The following is a 20033-nucleotide window of genomic DNA, read 5'->3' as shown; positions in this document are numbered from 1 at the left end:
AGTGAGGCTCAGAAGTTGGTCACCTCCCCAAGACTACCTGTAAATAGGGTGTGAGCTCCCGTCCGCCTGAACCGATAGCCTGAATCACGTCAGCGACCAACAACCATGCCACCACTGCCAGGAGCATCGCCCCAGGAGCGGGCCAGGCCAAGGCCCCACAGGTACCAGTCTAGCCACTTCTAAACGCCGTGACACCCACATGCTGGCCCCTCATATTCCAAATCAGCTGGGAAGATGCCCCTCTGATCCCCTGCTGGGGAGGGCCTTGCGGGCCACCCTGCTCTTGTCCCAAGGTCAGGAGCAATCCTACTGGACCAGCCATAGCCTCAGGTCCCACACGCACCCTGTCCCTCTGCACTGCCTCTGCCAGGACCAGGCAGCACCTTGTAGGTAACAAGTATCCAATTCTCAAAAAATGATAGCTGGACCGGAACACTCCCAGCGAGTGTGGCAAACACTCCGGCAGGAGGCCAGACCCCTGGTTCCGGGAAGGGGAGAGGCCGCCGTGCTGCTCACCGTACTGGCCGGAGCTGATAGCGATCTCGATGATGGAGTCACTGATGTGCGTGGCGGGCTCTCCCTGCGAGAGCGCGTCCTCGGGCGGGCCTGGCAGGGAGATGTCCAGCAAAGCAGAGACGTCCGGTGGAGAGAGCCGGGTGCTGGGGACCTCTGCTGAGGACAGTGTGGAGAGGCCATTCTGGAGAGAAGCCTTGGGCAGCTCAGGTAAAGAGAGGACAGATGAGCCCTGCAGGGAGACAGGTGTTGTTCAGACACAACTGGCCAATCAGAACCTCTAATGAAAAATCAACCCTAGCTTCACAGCTCGGTGGGCGAGTGACGGCAAATCAGAGGTGATGGGTGCCGCAGTCCCCTACGCACCTGGGAATTTAATTCTCTCAAAACCACGAGGGCAGAGTCAAGGGCCAAGCCTCAGAGGCCGGGACCTGCTCGGACTGCCGCCAGCAGTGTGACAGCCCACAGGCACAGAGTGGGCGCCACAGGAGCTACAAGCCGTCAGGCTTCCTCCTCCACGGCCAGAAAACGGAGTCCTTACAGGGCTGGGTATGAATCAGCCTTGCTGGGGGAGGAAGGGAGTCTGGGACGGGAGACAGCCACATTCATTCACTCACTCCAGTAGGCACGGCGTGGGGGTGAGGGGACAACAAAGCCACTGAGTCGGGGCATCCAGGCAAGAGATGCCGGCAGCACCAGGGGTGGGGGTAAGGACACTGGAGGGGTCGTGGGGCTGTTTGGCTCAGGGGCCCAAGGGCACACTCTACCTGGAAACTGTCCGTCACTGGTTCTTGCTCAGGCCTGGAGGGGATGCTGACGAATGGGTCACTCGTGCCCTGCAGGAACAGCAGGCCCATCCATGAGCACAGCATGGTGTGCCAGACGCTGCCCAAGCCACTGCCTGGGACGGAGCTCCAGGGGCAAGCGCTACCCCCCGCCTTGGACCTCCTGACAGCCAGGCACAGTCAACGGGCAGGGGTCTAGGCCGATAATGCTAAGTAGTCACTTTCAGAGTGTGGGCCCTACAGTTTTGACTTTTTGTTGACTCCAAGAGCAAACTCAAGTCCTACCAAGAAGTTGACCTTGAAGCAGGCAGGGCTGGGCTCCCTAGAGTTCTGACAGAGTTGGCCCACCCCCTCTTGCAGGTAGCCCTCAGGCAGGCCAGAGCAGGCCAAGGAAGCGAGGCCAATCGGAGGAGTGATGAGGAGTGACAGGAAGACTGTGCAGACCCTTCCTTTTGCAGAAGAGAAACACCCAGTAACGCCCAGGTAGAGGCCACCGTGCTGACTGCTGGCCGGCTCGGTCGGTTATTCCCAGACAGAGCGGCCCCGCGTGTCCCTGCTCTAGCTCTCCAAGGACACGGGGTGCTCACTCACACCAGGCTCCACTGCTCCCGTTCAGATGCTTTCCTCCAGCCCACAGGGTCCAACCTCTCCCAGGCAGGACTGGAGTCCCGCGTGATCTCAGCCCCACGTCCTGGGCTCCCACCCCAGAAGCTGTTAACGCTGAATGTCAAGCCCTTCTAAATACACTCACCCCCATGGCGGGGATGGGGTCTCCATTCTGGTGGACTGCCGTGGAGTCCTGACTGGAGGCAGCAGCTGCTACCTCTTCTGAAGACAGTGCAGAGAGGCCGGACAAGCCCTCGGTGTCCAAGACAGGGAGGGGGCTCCCGGGGATGATGCCCGCACTTTTCGCGGCCAAGTCGATAGCACCTGGCAACAGAAATGATGCTTCAGATCTCTGCTCTACTGACATCCCATGTGTCCCAAGGGGGCTTGGGAACAGCTTCTCCCTCACACTCATTTCAGTGCAAGAGCCAAGGGCTCCGATGGTCTCTCTGAAGAGTGATGAGACATCATGATTGGAAGAAGAAAACATTTAAAACCTTGTGACAAAACATCCCTCAGAAACCTTGTATGTGGCTGTCACCGTGCAGGTCACACACTTACTGGCCAGGTGATTCGTGGCCTGGGGTGGAAGGACCTTGGGCACGATCGGCCGGGAAAGAGCTGCTTTGGTCAGAGAAGACTGGATGGGCCGGAACGAACCTCTCCCTGCGAGGGCGAGGACAAAAGCAGACATGTCAGCGCTGCCCGCCCATGCCTTCCCCTGCAGAGCCTTTGCAGCCACTGCAGGGTCACGGGGGCGGAGCCAAGGTAGAAGCCATGGAACATTCCAAGCACTAGCTAACTTGGAGAGTCAGAGGTCACACAGGCCCCCTCCAGGGAGAGGAGCTCTGGCACCCACCACGGTGGCACCACTGTGCCTCTTAGGAGCTACTGAAGAGCTGTGATCACCTCTGTCATCTGGGGAGAATGGCGCTTTACGGTCCATGGGCCCTAGAGCTGAGCCACAGGCTCCTGTGAGGCAGTCAGAGCACCCGATCTGGGACTGAGGCTCTGCCACTGCAGGTGAGCTTGATTGTGCTCGGCTTCCCACAATTAAGAAGGGGCACAAGGAAAAGCAATGGCGATGGACACGTGTGGGCCTTGCAGTAAGCCAATGCGAAAACCAAGACTGGTAAAAAACACAAATCACAGAGCGTGTGTTTGACTAAGGACACTCCTTGGACCAGGCTGACTTCAAAGAGCCAGGGCCCCACTGGATTTAGACGTATGAAAGTGCGATTCATACACCCAACAACACATACTCCGCAACACGCCTGACAAGGCATCACATATGGAGAGTGGGCAACAAACACGCCACTGCACTGAGCTGAGCAAGCCAAGCACACAGGGCCACCGGGACCACGCTGAGCAAGCCATGCATGCAAGGCCGCCAGGACCACACTGAGCAAGGTGTGCACACAGGGCCACTGCACTGACCTGAGCAAGCCATGCATGCAAGGCAACTGGGACCACGCTGAGCAAGGCGTGCACACAGGGCCACTGGGACCACACTGGGCAAGGTGTGCATGCAGGGCCACTGGGACCACACTGGGCAAGGTGTGCACACAGGGCCACCGGGACCACGCTGAGCAAGGCGTGCACACAGGGCCACCAGGACCACGCTGAGCAAGGCGTGCACACAGGGCCACTGCACTGACCTGAGCAAGCCATGCATGCAAGGCAACTGGGACCACGCTGAGCAAGGCGTGCACACAGGGCCACCGGGACCACGCTGAGCAAGGCGTGCACACAGGGCCACTGGGACCACACTGGGCAAGGTGTGCATGCAGGGCCACTGGGACCACACTGGGCAAGGTGTGCACACAGGGCCACCGGGACCACGCTGAGCAAGGCGTGCACACAGGGCCACCAGGACCACGCTGAGCAAGGCGTGCACACAGGGCCACCAGGACCACGCTGAGCAAGGCGTGCACACAGGGCCACCAGGACCACGCTGAGCAAGGCGTGCACACAGGGCCACTGGGACCACACTGGGCAAGGTGTGCACGCAGGGCCACTGGGACCACAATGAGCAAGGCGTGCACACAGGGCCACCGGGACCACGCTGAGCAAGGCGTGCACGCAGGGCCACTGGGACCACACTGGCAGAGGCACTTCCATACTGCTGGCTGCAGGGCCCATGCCTGGCCTGCCACTGCAGCCAGACCCAGCAAAGGCACACCAGGAATACTTAAAATGTCACTCAAAGAGCCATGGAAATCAACACCTGTGTTCCTAAGCACAAACCCACACTCGAGTAAGGAAGAGGACAAGCTGCCTCGGGGCACCGGATCCTTACCAGTCACAGAGGAGTTAGACAGGATGGAAAAGGAGCAGACGTTGTGGGACTGGTTTTCGGGTCTGGGCAACAGCGTTCTCTGTGAAGGAAAAACCACAATAATCAGAGCGATGAAAACACTCTTGCTCCAGACACCCAGTAACATAGAAAGGGATGCTCCAAGGAAGAGGGAGCTGAGCACAACCAGGTGAGGTGACGACACACACGCCCAGACACCTGAGACCGCTCTGTCCTGTGACACCGGACCTCAGAACACCAGGTCCTCTCCACAACAAACTAGGGAATCCGGCCTCTCCCAGGGAAAACTGAAGGAATGTCACAATCATCTCCGTTTAATCCAGAATGTTTTTCTGCACTTGGCTGGAATGCAACTATATAACTACTGGATGTGGACTTCTCCGAGAGACACCCGCCACTCTGGGCTTCCTCACGTGTGGAGGGGAAGGAAAGAAAGCTCCTGATTCGTAGCCCAGAGACCCTAAAGGGCATGGGCTGCTCCTCCATGGAGCTCCTGTGTGCGAATAATGGCACACAGCAGTGCACTAAGGACACTTGTGAAAGGCGACGACCACCACCTGAGAAATACACTCATTGCTAAAACTGTCAGCAATCAGAATAAAACATTAGCAAAAGGCAGCTGTCAACTCCAAAGTGCCACGAGTCACTTCAGCCTCCAGGCACACAGCTGCCGTTCTGTGCTCTCACATCAAGGACTCGGGCCCGAGACCACTCCCCAACCCTCAGTGGCGCCCCGCGGCGTGTCGGCAGAGGCTGGGACGGAGGCGATGCTGGGACAGCAGCAGGCCGCGATCCACGCACACGAGCCACACACGGCCTGTGCCAGCTCTGTGCCAGCGGCTGACACGAAGCCCGGCAGGCTCTTTCTGGAACGGGCCAGGCAGGACGTATTTTAGGTTTTGGGACCATACTGGACCCTGCCCTTGGGAAATAGCCACAGCCAGTATGGAAATTTGTGACTATGGCTGTGTGCCAGCAAAACGTTACATGCAGAAATATTGAGTGAAAAGACCACATACTGTATGATGCCGTTTATAGGAAACGCCCAGAATAGGCCAACCCAGAGAGACAGAAAGTGATCAGTGGCTGCTGGGGCTGTGGTGAGAAGGCAGTGTGAGTTAATAGCTATGGTGTTTCCTTCTGGAGTGATGGTGTTGAGGTATCAGACGGTGGCAATGGTTGTACAACCTTATAAGTTGAGTAAAAACTGCCAGTTATATACTTTAAATGGCTAGTTTTATAGTGTGTGAACTGTGTATCTATAAAGCTGTTTTAAATAAAAAAACAACAATCAGGCTGCACTTGGCCCCTGGGCCATAGTTTTCTATGCTGGACTAAATAGCCACAGTGTGCACTCAGTCAGGAGTATTTTTCATTTCAAATGCAAAGGATGAAATGTATGAGATTAAATGCACTAAATTAATCTGAATACAAAGTACCTAAGATTTAGAACTCATCTTTCTTCCTAAGACCTTTCACGCAATCACTCATTTCCAAGTATACTAATCTCAAGAGAAAAAAGATTTCTAAGAGCCTATGAAAAACATTAATCCAAAAAAGTACACATTTATGAATTTCTAAGGCTGTAGTTATTTCAGACTTCCAGCCTCACTTCCCTTGTCTTATACCTCAAATGACAGTGTCCTCTTTCTCATGTGCCTCTACTTCCCTGAGCTTCCCTGGGTCCTCCCAGGTTCATCATCACAGGCTCCTGAGAGGTCAGGCCTCTGGCCAGCTGCTTCCACTGACTAAATATTTACAAATAGATGTTCTGACGATCCTTGAATACATCCCAGGACACTATTGGGGCATGAATCCCCAGAACTTTGTCTTTTTTGCAAGTAGTTTTCAACGTTGTTCAGAGGTCATCCTCATGTTCAGGTACTGTTAAATTCGCTGCTGCTGCTTGTATATACCCTATTCACGAAGAGGAAAGGAGGTGCCGGGATTTCCCCATTTTACACCATGAAAACTGAGATACAGAAGAAACCCAGTGTGACCTGTCGGCCTGGCCAGCAGGAGGGCCAGGAGGCCCAGCTGCAAGGCCGGGCACATGCAGACTTGAACGAGGTTCCCTGACCTGGACCACCAGTGGCTTCCGCAGGTGCCGGTTCCGCAATTTCCTGGGCTTTGGCAAAAAGAAATCCGACTGCATCTGTAAAGGAAACAGGACCCGGCTCCTGAAGGTACGTTTTCCACAGACGGGGGGTTGGGGAGCGCCTGGCACTCGGGGCAGCGCGGCCTGCACTTACGCTGATGGAGTTCAGATGCTGACGGAACGTCAACTCTGCTTCTTTACTGGGAGAGAAGAGCTTCCCGTGTCGGCTGTTGGGTGGCAAAGTTGTTGGGACAGCAAAAAGGCCACCATCTGAGTCACTGCTTCCTGTGCTAGAGGAACCAGCCACCAAGAGGGGTCTCGGAGGGTTTCCCAAACCTGGAAAAGGAGAAGGGAGAATCAACTCACCTAGCAACATCTCCAGGGGAGTGCGGTCCTACTGGGAAGAAAATCCAAAAGGAATCCCCTTGGCAACCTGTTCAGTTGCCTTGAAATGAAATTTGGTGTATCTCAGTCCCGTGAGAAGGCTGACTTTCCATCATTCTCACTGAGATTCTCGTTTCCATTTTGAGCAGGTCTCCTTGATAGGACAAAAGCACTTCACCGCTCCGTTCAGTGCCCTGGGAGGGGCAGAGAGTACGAGGACTTTTCAGGGTCCAGGCGCAGTGGCGAACGCCTGTAATCCCAGGAGTTTGAGACCAGCCTGGGCACCATAGTGAGGCCCTGTCTCTACTGCCTCAATGAATGAATGAATGAAATCTTAAAAAAGAGTTTCCAGAGCTAGAAGAGCCTTCAAGGTCACCTACTGCAGACCAGAAACCAGCAAACTTTCCCGGTAAAGGGCCAGACGCCCCACGTCAGCTTCACGGGCAACCGTCCCCGGGCAGCCCTGTCTGCAGCACGCACAGCTACTGACTACACGCAGACAGGCGAGCCTGGCACTGCGCCAGTGAGGCCTCGCCTGAAACAGCAGCAGCAGGCTGGATTCGGGCTACAGACTGTGGTTTGCTAAACCTTGTCTAAATCTCTAGTTTTTAGAAAATAGACCTGGAGATAAAAGAACAGAAAATATTTACCTCACAACTAGTGTTGTGGGACTCAATCTGCTGTTTTCATCACCATCAAAATTCATAGTGGGAACCACCCCTCTCTGTTCTTTCTTTTCTGAGACAGAGTCTCACTCTGTTGCTCGGCCCAGAGTGCTGTGGCGTCAGCCTAGCTCACAGCAACCTCAAACTCCTGGGCTCAAGCGCCCAGAGCCTCCTGAGTAGCTGGAACTACAGGTGCCACTATGCCTGGCCAATTTTTCTATTTTTAGTAGATATGGGGTCTTGCTCTTGCTCAGGCTGGTCTTAAACTCCTGGCTTCAAGCGATCCTTCCACCTTGGCCTCCCAGAGTGCTAGGATTACAGGTGTGAGCCACCGCATCCAGGTCCTCTTTATACTTTGCAGATTTGTGGATTAAACTGACACAGCCCATGAGCCAGGTCTTCCACACGCTATCGTAGATTTCTAGAATTACAGGTTCTTTGCTCAATTCAGAAAGAGGAAATTACAGAGTACACAGAATTAAGAAATTTAAAAATCAGAATGGAAGGTGGGAAAAGCCCACACAACCCATCCAATGGCCACTAGCAATGAGCACGTGTCACTGCTATGTCTACCAGGACTCAAGCCTACTGGCACCGTGTCCTCACCAGACTGCCAGGAAGGAACCGGAGGAAGGAGAAGAAGAAACAAGAAGAAAAGAACTTCAGGAGGATGCGTGCTAACGCAACATCAGCCTCACCATCCCACCAGGATGGACCCCGGGAAATGGAGTCCTCCGGCATCTCACGGCGGGTCATCCACAACATTACTTATCAGAGAAAACCCAGAAGCCAGTGATGTTCTCTGAGAGGCAAGTAACCTCAGGGAGCCGTCGACACACAGGGACACTGGGTGCGTCTGGCCAGACAGCTGTGTGTGTTTCAGCACCTGGCCGGGCCAGCGCTTCGCCCGGCTCTAGGAGGCCGACTCAGCAGAGGCGAGGCTGCTGCTTGTGAGACGCAGGCGCCGGGCACAGACCTGGGCCGACGCTGCAGTCACGGCACCTACGCCAGCAACGCCGCCGAGACAACACCCTCCGTGCCAAACCATGGAATGGCGTTCCAGGGCACAGGACAGGAGGAGCACACAGTGCTCAGCCCCTAATGGCCCCCGCCTGCACAGTGACACCCGTCTCACAGACTGGTCTTGGGAAGAGCAAGGAATCAGGATGGGCCGTGCCAACCCCAGTGGCACCACCTCCTCTGTGCCCAGGAGAGGGACACGGGTCCAGCCACAGAAAGTGTTCAAGTTGCTTATTCTACCTTTAAAATTCACCATTCTGGCTACGATAGCCTGTTTTAATACAGGTTAAAAGCAAGTAAAACTGATGCCCTGGAAAACAGGCTACGTCGACCTTCAGGTTTCATGTCTCCAGTAACACAACTTACGAACCTTGCATTGGGATTAGTTCCTGCGTACACCTGGGACAGCACACTGTGGACAGCGGCTCACTCCATCTTTTTTCTAGGACTCTCTAGGACTGCTGGCACATCCTAACTAAAGCCTTCTTTAGTCTAATATTTTAGATACAAAGAAAACAGTTGCTGTAGGTTCAGAAACAACTGGGCTTCTCAGGTGGCAGGCTGGACGGCATGCCCAGATCCCAGGCACACCTGCATCTCAGTCCCGAAGCCCATCCAGGACCACGGATGGCACCTCCAGGGCACTCCAGCACGGGGGTGGGGAGCGCAGTCGCCGTGCCTCACCTGAGGAGCAAGGAGCAGAGCTGGGCGGGAAGGTCTTGCTGCTGCGGAGGGCGGCCTGGTTCCGGGGACACCGGGGGCTGCGGTTGCTGATGGTCACCACCTTCCCTGGGGGTGTGGTGGACTGCTCCTCCTGCGAGGGCCTCGCCGAGGCTGTGAACATGGCATTTGCTTCCGGAGCCTGGGGCAGAAATGGGCCAAACAATGTCCAAAGTCAGCACAGGAAAAACCACTGTTGAACAAGCACCCAGGAGCAGGAGCGTGAGGACACCCTGGAGGTCAGGAAGGACTTGGGAGGCGCTTGCGTGATGGCAGAGGTCAGGCCAGAGGGGGACCACCGACCGTGGCATCCCCCAGAGTCACTCGGCAGCTCACCAGTTCTAAAGGTCTCTGGTCAGGGAAACAACGAGAACCGCCCCATCCCGAGCACCCTTCCATGTCTACGCTGTCTACACTGCCTGCACACGGCCTGGCCTACGCCCACTCTGAGCAGGGCTGCAGGGGCAGGCGACGGATGGCACATTCAAAGCTGCATTAAAAAGCCAGCCTGAGACAACCTTGGCAGCCTCTCCTGCTCTCGAGTCAGAGGAAAGAAACGCAGACTCACTTTCCAGAACCAAACCCAGTCGCAGCACAGGCCTCTGCGCAGCCAAAGCCCCAGGCCAGGGGCTCTGCTGCCCAGGCCCAACCCCAGGCCCTGCAGAGGCGGCTGCTGCTGCATCCTGGGCCCACCTGGCTCACCACAGAGATGTCCCAGCACCCTGGGAAACCTGGCCAAGGCCCCGGCCTCTTGGCGCTTCTCCCCTGCACTCCTGGTGCCCACTCCCAAGGTCCCACCAGGCACGACCTCACCTGTGAATGACACAGCCTGTGCTTTGGCACAGCCTCATGGACTCTGCTCGCTCGGCACCTCCAGCCCCTGGCCACTTGCCTTTGCCATTCCATAGATCCCATTGCCCCACCAGCCTCAAGTCCTTTCCTGTTTCACTGATTCCACCCCTGCCTGAGCAGCTCCGCTGGCCTCTAGCGTCTCCTGACCTCTGAGGCTCGGCCTGCCGGGGCACCTGCCCGTCACGGCTCCACGGGTGAGGATCGGCAGAAGGAGAACACAGGGGGTCTGCCTCCGATTCAAGGTTTCCAGCCTTGCCAAGCCTCTAGGCAGTGGTTCCCACACCTGAGCCTGACCAGCCACCTGGGCCTGGTCTCTACAGACAGCTGGACCTGTCCCCAAATCTGCATTCCTTGTAAGTGCTCAGGTGATGGGAGCTACTGGCTGGGGACACCGTCAGGGATGCTGCACTTGGAGGGCCCAGTTACGACCCTCCACATATCCACCCTGCCCTGCACCTTGTGCTACTGAGGCCAAGGCTGGGATGCCCGCTGTGCCTCCTTCCCGAGACACCTGGATACACCCATCTTTCCTCAGTCCCCTCCTATGACTGTCCAAGATCCAAACCTGGAAAGTCCTTAAATCCATTGCCTGTGGGTCTCCACTCCTTCACCCCAATCATCCTACAGCTGGGCTGGCCCAAGAGTTCCCTCCCCGCTGCTCCTCCTGAGGCCACCTTCCCTGTCCGGCCTGGCCTGAGGACCACCTGAGAGCTGGGCTCAGTCACCAGCACCCCCATGAGCCCCGTCTCCAGCTCCTTCTCGCCACGTGGTGACCAAGCCCCTCTCCCTGTGAGCACAACCCAGGGGTACGGGGGCAGGAGCTATGACTAACACCAGGAATAGGACAGCAGGTGTGAGGCTCACGAGTAAACAGGCACACGGACTTCACACACAGTCTAGTCGCAAAACCCCTGGCCTGGTCCTTGGAGGGACTGGTGCTCATGCCTCCCCCCACCTGCGGCTCCTCCAGCATCTCGCCGACGAAAATAACACGCCACTCTCTCGGGCCCCAGGACCTTGCTCTCGGACCCAGGGGATCCTATTCAGACTTGGAGGGTGCGGGATGGGGTTAGTCCCATCAGCGGCGCCTTCTGCACCCCATTTGTGAGCTCCACTAACGGGCCTCCCTGTGGTAGGACCTCTGCCTGGGCTCCAGGACCACCCAAAACAAGGAGCCTCCAGAGGACCCCAGCCCTCAAACACCTACCCTCAGAGGCACCCACACACTGCAGGGACCACCCTGCCCCCAGCCCTTCACCAGCTCCGCTCCTCCACCTCGGCCTGCCAGCAGCACCCCCCCCCCCAGCCCTGACCTCGTCACACACTGTACAACACAGCGGGGACAGTCTGTCCAAGAGAGCACAGGGATAGGACTCGGGCCCCTGCCTCTCCCCTTCCCTGAGGTACTGGCTCTGGGCCCCTGCCACGGAACTGTGTCTATCCTCTCTGGACCCCACACTGCTAGCAGGCCTCGCCACCCAGCTGAGGGCCCTCCAGACTGGGCCTGGCTTCCCCTGAGGAGGCCAGGAGGACAAAGTGGTCTTGGAAAACACGTCTGTTCATTTCTGCTTGCCAGCGTAGTTTCATAAGACCTGGACTCTGTGATAACGTGTGGCTCGCAGAAAAGAAGCCTTGAAGACAAAACAGGACACAGCCCACTGTCCCACATCCTGCCATCTGCCAAGTCACTGTATTCCTTAAAACTGCCGTCCCCAAACCCCAGACTGAGAACCGGTCTATGGCCTGTCAGGAACCGGGCTGCATGGAAAGAGGTGAGCAGCAGGCGAGTAAGCGAAGCTTCATCTGTGTTTACAGCCGCTCCCCAGAGCTGGCATCACTGCCTGAGCCCCGTCTCCTGTCAGATCAGCGGCAGCACTAGATTCTCAGAGAAGCACCGACCCTACCGTAAAGTGCACATGGAAGGACCGGGGCTGCGGCTTCTTAGGAGACTCTAATGCGCGATGATCTGAGGTGGAGAGGAGGCGGTGATGCCAGCGCTGGGGAGCGGCTGCAGATACGGATCAGCAGCAGCAGCAGAGAGGGCTGACTGCACAATAAATGCAATGTGCTCACACCATCCCACAACCATACCCCGCCTCGGTCCATGGAAAACTGCCTTCCGTGAAACAGGTCCTTGGTGCCAAAAAGGTTGGGGACCGCTGGCTTAAAGGATAAATGACCCAGGTCCTTGCCTTTCCCTGCACGTAAGATAACGTCTGACGGGGCTGGTGTCTGTGCGACTGTAGCCTGCAGCCTGACGTGCACTCACACCCAAACCTTGATGTGACGGAGCCCGCACCGCCCCACGACGCTGGGAGCTGGAACACTGCGCAGTCGCCAGGACCGCTCCGAAGGGCTGCAGGCCTCAGTCTCTAGCCCTCGAGAAGACTTCTCAATGAAACCAGCCCTGACTCTGTAAAAGCCCGGCTGCTGCTGCTTTTGACAGCCCGACCCACTCACCAGCTTCGGGTTGACCTCGGTGGAGATGAGCTTTAGCAGGCAGCGGAGGAGGCGCTGCTTGTGGAGCGTGGTAGGTGGAGAGCCGGGCCGGGCACCCTGGCCCTGGCCCTGCCCACCGGGGGCCTGCCCGGGACTGAGCGCGGTCAGCCAGTCGTACTCCAGCTGCAGCTTGCTTGGCTTGCCCATCATGAGGTAGACTTCGGCCAGCGTAAGGCTTTCGGAGGTCTGCAGGTTCCAGCCCTCCTCGCGGAGCTGCTGGGCCAGCCGGCTGGCGGGGACCTCCTTTGGGGGCCTGGCGGCAGGCTGTCCCTGAGGCGGTGGAGGCTCTGCGGGGCTCCCCTTCTCCTGGGGCTCCTCTGCAGGTGCGTCTGCCAAGTCTTTAGTGCAAACATCTGGCGGGAGCCCGGGGCCAGCTGGGGCGAGGTCAGCAGCCTCCCTGCTGCCAGGGGCAGGAGCCTCTGGGGAGACAGCCCGGCCAGGAGGAGGAGGGTGCACGTCCCCCAGCCGTGTGTCCGCACAGCGGCACTGCTCGGGGACAATGAGGTCCTGACAGGATTTCAGGTAGCGGGGTAAGGGGTCTAGGATGGAGAGCTCGTCCTCCAGGTCTGGGAGCTGGCTGCAGGCACATGGCAAGGCCCCCGGCTCCTGGGCCCCCAGCTCTCGGGTAGGGCCGTCCCCACCCTCTGCAGGAGCCACTGCAGGGGTCTTCTCGAGATGCGGCCCAGTGTCCTGGTGCCCAGGGGGAGGCCTGTCAGGAGCGTCGGGGATGCTCAGGCTCGGGGTGGCCCCCTCCCCAGGGGTGCTTTCAGGGGAACTCTCTCCAGAGCTCTGAGACATGTCAGTGGTGGGAGGGGGCCGCCCCCCACCCTTGCTGTCGGTGCCACCCCTTGGGCACTTCACATGGCCCCGGGCCGTGCCCTGCCCACTCTGGATGCCCAGGATCTGGGCTGGGGGCAGCGAGTGGACGTCCTTGGCGCTCTGCTTGCAGCGGCCACCCTCCTGCCAGTGCACTGTGCAAAAGGCCTTGGAGTGCACCACTCGGGCCACGCCAGGCAGCGGCGTCAGCGTGCAGTTCTCGCCCGGGAACAGGTGCAGCGTCACCTTCTCCTGTGTGGGCGCAGCGCACGAGTCCTGCAGCTGCCGCTCCTCGAGCGTCTTCCGCTGAGCACACGGTCAAGGAAGGTACCACACGGGCTGGCACCAAGGCTGTGCTGCTCCCCAGGCACGTAGCTAGACCACAGCCACACGCCCCCTTGGCACCACTGAGGCTCAGATCATGCCCCCTGACTCCTACCAGGCTTTCCTCATGCCACTACCAAAAGTGCTGACCCAGACACTTGGCATCTTTAGGAAATTCATACCTGTTACATATCATAGGAGCCAGCCAAGGACATGGAGAAGGCTGGGCTGTCCCATGGTCATTGTGCTCAACCTACTCGCAGGAACACTTCAGCCACCCCCACGGGCCAGACAGCAGGCCAGTGACATTGGGGAGTGCTGGCTGTGGCCACGTCCTAACACTGCAGGTCAGAGAAGGGCTCAACACCCAAACCCAGCAGACAAAGGTCACAGTGGCACACCACAACATGGCACAGCCGCTATGCCCCATCGGCCCCCCCACCATGGCAGGTACTAGGAAGCAAGACCCATTCCCAAGCAGCACGAAGTGCGGGATTTGGAGGATTTACTTTGGCTGGAAAAAGATACAATTCGCACTTCCTGGAGCGCCCACTTCTGCTTCAAGAACTCGATAAGGCTGGAGACCTTCCGGTGCAGCTCCACGATCATCCTAGAGAGACCACAAGTGAGGCGAGGGAGGGTGGGACAACAGGGACACCTTCGGCTTGAAGCACCGAAAACAGAAACCAGCCTTGGAAGGAGGCACCAGGGAGGGGCACTTGCTGGGCCCTCGGCTCCTTTTCCTAAAAATTAGCCTTTTCAGTGGAGCACTGTGGACGCACACAGAGCCGCAGAGTGACGGAGATACGTGCACCCCGCACCAGCACACGGTCTCGCCCAGGACACGGGACAACCTGCCACCCGATGCTGTGAGTTCCTCTTGGGCTCAGGAAGGGTGGGTCTGGACAGCCTTACTCCATCCCGAGAAAATACAAATACATAAATGAAAGAAATAAAGCGCCGACATGTACTATGATGTGGACACAGAACTCCTACGCCCAGTGCGAGCAGCAGTCGCAGAAGACTCTGCACGCCTGCATCCTACGCAGTGTCCAGAATGGGCAAACGCATGAGACAGGAAGTAGACTGGGGTTGCCAGGGGCTGGGTGAGGGTGAGAACTGAGGGCTGACCGCTAATGGCACAGGGTCTCTTTTGGGGGTAACAAAAATGTTCTAGAACTAGACAGAGGAGGTAGCTGCACCGCACTGTGAATGTACTAAACGTCACTGAACTACAAACTGCAAAATGGCTAACAGTCCGTTATGTGAATTTTACCTAAATTTAAAAAAACATACAAGTGGAAAAGGCCCGTTCCCAGGTGGGTGCCCTGTGCAGGAATCAGACACAAACCTCCAGGGAGCCGGTGGGGGAGGACAGTGAGGGCTTGCGGGGTGACAAGAGGGAGGCTGCAGCCACTCCCCTTCTCACCCGTGCTCTGGGCTCGTACACAGCCTAAGACCCCACCCAGGTGTGGACCTGCAGCTCAGTGCTCCTGAGTCACCCCCACACCCGTCCCCATGCGCCGTCAGAGCGCTGAAGACCACGTTACCTGAGGCGTGGGTTCTGGGCAAGGCTCTGCACACGGGCCCAGGCGTGGTTGTTCCGTGGCTGCAGCTCTACAGGGACCTTCAGGGGCAGGCGCACTGGCTTCTGGTCCTCTTCGTCACTCAAGCCTGCGACAGGGGGACCATGAAAGTCTCGAGCAGACCAGCCTCAAGGCAGAAGGCAAAGTACTCTGCCAGAAAACCAGTGGGCTGAGAGAGCTGTGGACAGACTGCCTTGCAGAGGGAGGCAAGGACGGCAGAGAGAGCTCCACAGGAAGAAACTCTGACACGGCTACTCGCACATTTGCACAGGCAGAGCCACGGGCCAGGCCAGAGAGACCACGAGAGCTCGATCCTGACAACAGCTGGCTGTCTGTCCAATTGTTCAGCCCCTGAGCTAAACTGGACGTGCTGCGAGGACGCACAGCTCTGACAAGGAGTTTCAAATTCAAGAGCAGCCGGTTCACAGGACTGTGATTAAGCGGGGTCAGACACAAAGAACAGCAGAGACAGCTGTAGCTCAGCCAGCCCGTCATTAAAGGGGACAACTAGGCACCGTGTCCAATCCACGTCCCCTGTCCACGTACCATCTGGATCGCAGAGCTTCTTCAGGGCCCGGCACATGGGTGCTTTGATCCGCAGGTTCCTCCCTTTGTAACGTACAGTGGTGGCCCTGGGGAAAGAGTTTTGAAGGAACACTGAGGCTCCACATGAATAGAAGGAAGGAAGGAAAGGCCAGTGCGTCCAAGAGGCGCTGAGCCAGAGCAGGGAGGGGCCTGGCCACACACCCAGCCCACCCGCCAGCGCCTCCCTAGCGCCGCGCGGGGCTTCCAGGACAGCGGGTAGACGCAGTGACAGACATGATGTGGTGACCTGGACATCCTGCTGCTCTCTTGACCACAGCTAACACCCCAAGGGGACGGCTGCTGTTGTTTACAGGGAACACACTGTGCCCTCCCGCTCAGTGACTGGCAGGCACGAGCCGCAATCCATACCCCGGAAGGGCCACCACACTGAAGGCCCCTCCGACGGCCACCCCTCCCTCTGCCTGCTCCAGGTCTGCAAGCTCTTCCCTCTTCAGCCCCTCTAAGCAGAGGCTCTCAATAGAGCTCTACATGACCTCCCTGTGACCTCTGTATCCACCTCTACATGACTACCTGGCCACATCAGCATCGCCCCCAACCCCTATAAACCTCACTGGCAGGACCCTGGGGCACTGGTAGCTGGAGGTCAGGGGTCACCAAATGCTCCCTGCAGCGACCTTCAGGCAGGCCCAGAACACAACTGCAGATGGGTTGGATTTATTTAAATTAAAGAATTACTATATAACTAATAAAATGAGTATAAAACAAAAAAAAAATAGTTCCTTCTAAAAAATATAGTTGGAATACTTTCGAAATACTTGCTAAAGGAGGCTGTTTTAAAAATAGCAAATTAAGTGTGGGCGAGACAAATATATTAAAGACGGGGGACATGGATAAACTGAGGTCTCATTTTGGGCCCTGATAGCCTTGCTTGACTTTAAAACTATTATAAATGATGCATCTTGGCTGGAGTTTCTAATCTCAGAGAAAAACAACCTGGCGGCCGGGTGTGGTGGCTCCCGCCTGTAATCCTAGCCCTCTGGGAGGCCAAGATGGGAGGGTCAGTTGAGGTCAGGAGCTCAAGACCAGCCTGACCAAGAGTGAGACCCCGTCTCTACAATAAATAGAAAAAGTAGCTGGGTGTGGTGGTGGCACCTCTAGTCCCAGCTATTCGGGAGGCTGATGAGACAGGAGGATCACTTTATCCCAGGAGTTTGAGGTTGCAGTGAGCTATGATGATACCACTGCACTCTATCCAGGGTGACAGAGCAAAACTCTGTCTCAAAAAAAAATTTTTTTTTTTAATTAAAAAACAAACCAACCTGCAGTTCTGAGGAATAGGCCCCTATCAAAGAAAAGGCTTTGGCACCCCATCCAATGGCTGGTGAATGACTCGGGTTTGTATGTTTTACAAAATGCTCAGGGTATGTGCATGCTATTTTTGTAACTTTCTGCTTTAACTAATTCTTTTAACTGACCAACTCTCATTCATGATCACGTCAGATAAGAGAGGTGCTTCGATACTTGCTATTCAATTTCTAAATTTGTATCTTCACATTTATGTACACAAATTCCCTAAAAAAAAAATTTAGAAGGGCACACATAAAATGATTACAAGTGGGTATTTTTGGCAAGGGGAGTACCATGGAATGTTTGGGAGGGTCTTATATTTTATATAGATTATTTGAAAATTTTATAAGAATATAATTTTATATTACTTGCAAAATTTTTAGAAATGTTAATCTAATACAAGGTTTCAAAAGGAATCCTGCACAGGAGGTAGCATCTCTCTTATCGACTCCCGCACATCTGAGAGAGAGAGAGAGCTCCAGACAGGAGAAAGGGTGTCACCGAGACCTCTACTTCTCAGGAAACAAAGCAGTGATCTCCTGTTCCCTAAAAGGTAAATGACTCTAATTCCAGCATTTTAAAGTCTCAATAGCCTACACCGTGAATTTTACCATCACCCCACAATCTTTAAGGCTTTAAGCAAGTATTTATAAGGTCATTCAAACAGAGAGGTCCTAGGGGAGTGCGGGGACAGCAGTAGCAGCTGGGTAGTCACTCCATAAAGAAAGCTCAATAATTCCTCATGCCAGGGCAGCTACAAGTCCACTCATCCCTCCACCTCTCCCTGTCCACTCATACCTCCATCCATCCATCCATCCATTCACTCATCTCTCCACCCCTCCATCTGTCAACTCATCCCTCCACCCATCTATTCACTCATCTGTCCATCTATCTACTCACCTGTCTACCCGCCATCTTTTCATCCACTCAACTCACCTGTTGGTCTGTCTACCCACCCACTCGAGTACTGACTGAGCTCCTTCTGTGCTGGGAATCTAACACAAGATACCAAAGAGAAGAGCTGAGACTTGGAAAGCCTAGCAAAAGAGGCAAGGCCCCAGGAAGAACGCTTCCATGCCCCCACTACCTTTCTGTCTGGAGGCATAATTCAGAGAGGACGAGAGTCTCCATATAACATGTTCTGTTGAGACACTGTTCTTCAACCACCTGAACCCAGGTGTAACATACAGATAACAAGTGGCACCACAACAGTTTCTGGGTTTTTATTTGTTGTTTTTTTTTTTTTTGAGACAAGGTCTTGCTCTGTTGCCCACGCTGGTCTCAAACTCCTGGGCTCAAGGGATCCCCCCAGCCCAGCCTCCTGAGTAGCTAGGATTACAGGCACCTGCCATGCAGCTTTATTAATGACACTGGCACAGGGGCTGCAGGAGAAGGGACCAGAAGGGACATTCGGAAGACTGGCGATTAAGCATGGGGTCAATTCCTAAACCATCTCTCTCAGGACGTGCTCTGCAAACAAATGGACTTTTCTGCTCCTCGCTTTCTGTTCCATCTGCCCCAAATATCAGCAGTGGGCAGGGTTTCAACAGCCAGTGGAGCTGTGTCTTGTGGCACCTGTGTTTACAATAATCACATCTTCCGTTAAACTGCTATTTTGTGACTTCCTTTTTTTTTTTTCTTCAATGAAAACGAGTGCCCCCTTTTTCATTACTCAGTAACCATTCTCAGATCACAATCCTCCTCTCCCTAATGCAAGTTCTACGTCCAGCTTGGAGCCGGGCAGCAGATGCGGTAAGGAGCCACGCTCAGGCTCATGGGCAAGGACGCCCAGGCTGGGCCCCAGTCCCAGGACGTGGTCCGCACCTCCCACCTCACAGCAGCCCGGGAGCTGGAAGACAGGCCAGGCCTTCCTCAGGGCGCCAGGTTTAAGAGCTCATGTCTGTGGAAGAAGCACAGTTTGATCTCTAACTGAATATACCGACACACGCAGGGCTCCATGTGAACCCCTCCACGGGTTTAGCACACGGATAACAGAGTAATCCTCTACGTGTCTGGGCTCCAGCTTTCCCTTCTGATATGTTTCCTTCTCTGCACAGCCACTTGGTAAATCTAATAAGCACGTGCTAAATTTCTATGCCTCTGGGCCTGGAAATAATGTAATAAGATTCAATTTTAGTTTAGACCTTTTCCCAATTCATTTACTCCTTAATTTAATTTTATAATTCTGTAACTGAGAGATTCACAGTTAATTGAACGGGGTCTGCATGAGGAATATGGACAACAGCTAGTTAAATACTCCAGTCGCCTTTGGTCTGAAACCAAGGAACAGTCTTCCACGGCCACCAACTAATTTTCCCCATCTGTTTCACCTCTACAGATTTTTTGTTTGTTTTTTAAAAAGAATGTCTGTTGGCAAAAGGAAGGACACATAAACTGATGAAGTAAAATACAAGGTCCAGAAACGGACGCACACAGCACGGTCACAGCTGATCTCTGGCACGTGAGCCAGAGCAGCCTGGCGGAGAGCAGACAGCCCGTTCCCACAGTGGTGCCGCAGAGCCCGACAGCCAGAGGCAAGAAAACGAACTCTGGCCCAAACTTCACGTCACACACAAAACGTAACTCAAAGTGGATCGTGGATTCAAACGTAAAACTATAAAACTTCTAAAGAAAACACAAAAGAACATCTCTGACCTTGGCTTAGGCAAAGAGGTCTTGGATACCACATTGAAAGCACAAACCACAGAGGGAAATGCTGACAGGTCAGACTTCATCAAAGCTAGAACCTCTGCTCTGTGAGACACTCAGTGAATTTAGGCAGGCCACGGCCTGGGAGAAATGTGTGGGTGCCGCGTTTCCAACGCCAGACTGGCCATCAGAATACACAAAGCACTCTCCGAACTCAGTAACTAGAAAATGGGCAAGATCTGAACAAGCACCCAGACATACAGATGGCAAATCAGACCAAGAAGGACACGCAGCGCTGCTGGTCAC

General features: G+C 55.4%; 1 protein-coding gene across 3 annotated transcripts in view; it reads right to left on the bottom strand.

The window, feature by feature from the left end:
- CRAMP1 (cramped chromatin regulator 1) overlaps window positions 1–20033 on the bottom strand; it is a 53901-nt gene that overhangs the window by 8067 nt on the left and 25801 nt on the right. For 2 of the 3 annotated variants that reach the window (XM_012743474.2, XM_075994936.1), the window contains 12 exons: window positions 15732–15817; window positions 15150–15273; window positions 14128–14209; window positions 12421–13581; window positions 9073–9250; window positions 6474–6655; window positions 6302–6376; window positions 4204–4282; window positions 2466–2570; window positions 2050–2228; window positions 1281–1349; window positions 517–745 (listed from right to left, as the gene is read on the bottom strand). In XM_012743474.2, coding sequence (XP_012598928.2) covers window positions 517–745; window positions 1281–1349; window positions 2050–2228; window positions 2466–2570; window positions 4204–4282; window positions 6302–6376; window positions 6474–6655; window positions 9073–9250; window positions 12421–13581; window positions 14128–14209; window positions 15150–15273; window positions 15732–15817 — 2549 coding nt within the window. The remainder of the gene's footprint in view (window positions 1–516; window positions 746–1280; window positions 1350–2049; window positions 2229–2465; window positions 2571–4203; window positions 4283–6301; window positions 6377–6473; window positions 6656–9072; window positions 9251–12420; window positions 13582–14127; window positions 14210–15149; window positions 15274–15731; window positions 15818–20033) is intronic. The other variant, XM_075994937.1, reaches the window with a different exon arrangement.

Source organism: Microcebus murinus, chromosome 19 (genome assembly GCF_040939455.1).
Source record: "Microcebus murinus isolate Inina chromosome 19, M.murinus_Inina_mat1.0, whole genome shotgun sequence".
Lineage (NCBI taxonomy): Eukaryota > Metazoa > Chordata > Mammalia > Primates > Cheirogaleidae > Microcebus > Microcebus murinus.
This window is presented reverse-complemented; position numbering and strand designations above follow the sequence as displayed.